General features: G+C 43.6%; 1 protein-coding gene across 1 annotated transcript; it reads right to left on the bottom strand.

The window, feature by feature from the left end:
- Positions 1 to 263: 263 nt before the first annotated feature.
- LOC121966825 (pre-mRNA 3' end processing protein WDR33-like) lies at positions 264 to 2,393 on the bottom strand (the record flags this gene model as incomplete). Its single annotated transcript, XM_042516894.1, has 4 exons — positions 264 to 1,431; positions 1,856 to 1,951; positions 2,108 to 2,212; positions 2,325 to 2,393. Coding segments are annotated over 4 exons (774 nt in total), but the record flags the coding sequence as incomplete, so codon positions are not given.
- Between the last annotated feature and the right edge of the window lie 214 nt (positions 2,394 to 2,607).

Genomic DNA, 2,607 nt, shown 5'->3' with positions numbered 1-2,607 from the left:
CCCCACGGGACAGTTAAAAAGCAGCTACAATAATTTCTGCTTTTACAGTTTCTGGTGTCATTTCGGTGATTTTTTTGAGAAAACATGCCTTCCAAACCTGCATGTTTACAGGAAAAAACTACATATTTTTAAAGAAATAAAAAACTGTTACGCCAAATTAATCAAATTACTATTTTTAAAGAAATTTGTTTTGTTAAGAGAAAAAAATGCCAAAATGTTTCTTTAAAAAAAAAAAAAAGAAAGAAAAAAGTAAAGAATTAGGAGGAAATACACGCACAAAATTCAAAAATAGTTTGGGTAAAAAAAGGTTTTCAAAAATGGTGAAAGCAGTGAGCTCCACTGATCAGTCGTCAAATTACAGGGACGATCAATGACTGTTATTGACAGGTGATGTCATTGTTATTGTTTACAAACAGCAGCTGACACGTATGTTAGATGTTTTGGCTGCGGGACGCCATGACCCCGTGTTTAATCATGCACTTGAGCACCATGACGCCGCCGTCATTTGGCTCTGTGTGAAAACGCAGTGGCGATATAAAGGAAGCCATAGCTCCGCCTCTGTGGAAAAGGGGCTAGAAACACACCTTCACACAGGTAGTCCTGTTGGAAGACGCAAATCGCTGTGGTGCTGGACTGAAAGGCCGAACCGAACCAGACGGCGAGTTTGGAAAAAGGGTAAACGGCTCCGTCTGCGCCCGACAGACGAGACTGTTCAACAGGTGGGGAGGCTCTAATGACAGACACTCTCCAGGTGCATCGTGGGAGATGTAGGGTGCAGAGCGTCTGGACTACGAGTCAGGTCTGTAATCAGTCTCAGGTGAGTCCCAGGTTACCAGGTAACAGCAGAGGGGGCGGGGCTGTGTTTAAGGTGCAGGTGTTGAACTGAAAGCTTTATTTGAACATCTACAGCCGCCTGTTGGATGAGGTTCAGACCAGCAGTGTGAGCTTCTCTTTATTGACCTGATTTGAAAACTTTATTGATCCCTGTTTGATCTTTATTATGATTAGTCCCAGCGGGCCTGCCCAGACCAGGTGGAGGTAAACGGTTGATGACTTTATTGAGCAGAACAGAGATAAACAGCTCAGCAGCCACATCAGGAACAACATCAACAACAGATCACTGCAGTGTTGCAACAGCACACACTTACATCTGTCAGGAATCAACCACAACAACAACAACAACGGGTGGCGGGAGGCGAGCCGGCGCCCCCGCCCGGCCGCAGCGTGGCGCCGCGCCGCTGACAGTAAGACTACAGAAAATGGTAGATTGGGTATAAACCTGGCTTCTCTAATGGCCTCCTTGTGAGCCTGGAACATCTTGACGTTGTTCATGTTGGACTGCCAGTACTTGACGTAGCCGCCATGGTCCGCCGTCAGCATCCACATGTCATTATGAGACCAGGTCATGGCTCGCACCGGACTGTCGTGGGCCTGCAGAGGACAGGGGACAGGGGACATCAGGACGACTCATAAGGAGACAAGCTTCAGACTGCAGACAGATGTTGTGTTCTGCTGCTGGTTAACTATTATTGTTTTTATATTATATCAAAAAGTCAGCAGTTTTTTTGCTTTTTTTTGCTAAGTTTGGAATTTTTTTTTTTTTATGAAAAGAAAATGTGTTTTTTTTCTCCAATTGTTTTTCTAAAAAGAAGGTTTGACATAAAAATGTGGAGGTTTGTTTTTTTCTTCAAGTTTTTTAGGGCAATTTTTAAAGAAAAAAGGGTGAATTTCTTTTCCCTTTAGGTGATTTTTGAAGAAAAGATGCATGAAATTTCACTATTTATCAGCAGGAAACTGTAAAAACAGAATTAACTGCTGGATTTTCACATTTCTGTCGGTACAGGTGGATGTTTACCTGCAGAATGGTCTCAAAGTTGAAGGTGAGTCCGTTCCACAGGGTGAACTCTCCACTGGAGGCTCCGGTGACCAGCCGGCGACCTTCAGGAGTCCACTGGAGACAAACAGGAAGTCCAGAAAACCACAGTCTGTCTCACCGCGTCCTCTCAGACATATATATCAACATCAGTGTCTCCAAAATATCCCCCAAATTTACTTTTCAAAACAAAAGTTGACATGTTTCACAATAAAAGCAGTCGTACGGTCTTACCCTGATCACAAACACAGGACACTTGACTTTGTTGGTGGAGGTTCGGACGAACTTTGTGGTGACGGCGTTCATCGGGTTGTTCAACATGCCCAACGGAGGAACCAGCTGACACACAGACACACACACACACACACAGTAAGTTCATGTCATCATGAGCTAAATGTTGATGACTCATGATGTCATCATGATGGTCAGTGTGGGAGGAGTCAGGACTCACATCGTTGTAACATCCTGCGTCGGGCTGCACGGCTCTGAAGTCTCGGTGGTCTCGCTGCCACAGACGATTCTGCAAACACAAACAGACAGATTAACCTTGTCCTGCTCTACTGGTCCCAGCTGGATCCTTTAACTGGACTCCTGTCCTTGTCCCTTGAACAGGGATGATACCAATTATAATCAATATATATATATGTATATATAAACTATTAATCAGTCATAAAAGATGTGAAATTAAATTGATTAACCAATATTTAATGCTGTCAAAATATTTGCAACATGCT

Source organism: Plectropomus leopardus, unplaced genomic scaffold (genome assembly GCF_008729295.1).
Source record: "Plectropomus leopardus isolate mb unplaced genomic scaffold, YSFRI_Pleo_2.0 unplaced_scaffold26008, whole genome shotgun sequence".
Taxonomy (NCBI): Eukaryota; Metazoa; Chordata; class Actinopteri; order Perciformes; family Serranidae; genus Plectropomus; species Plectropomus leopardus.
Note: the sequence above shows the minus strand (reverse complement) of the source record. Positions and strands in the feature narration are given on the sequence as shown.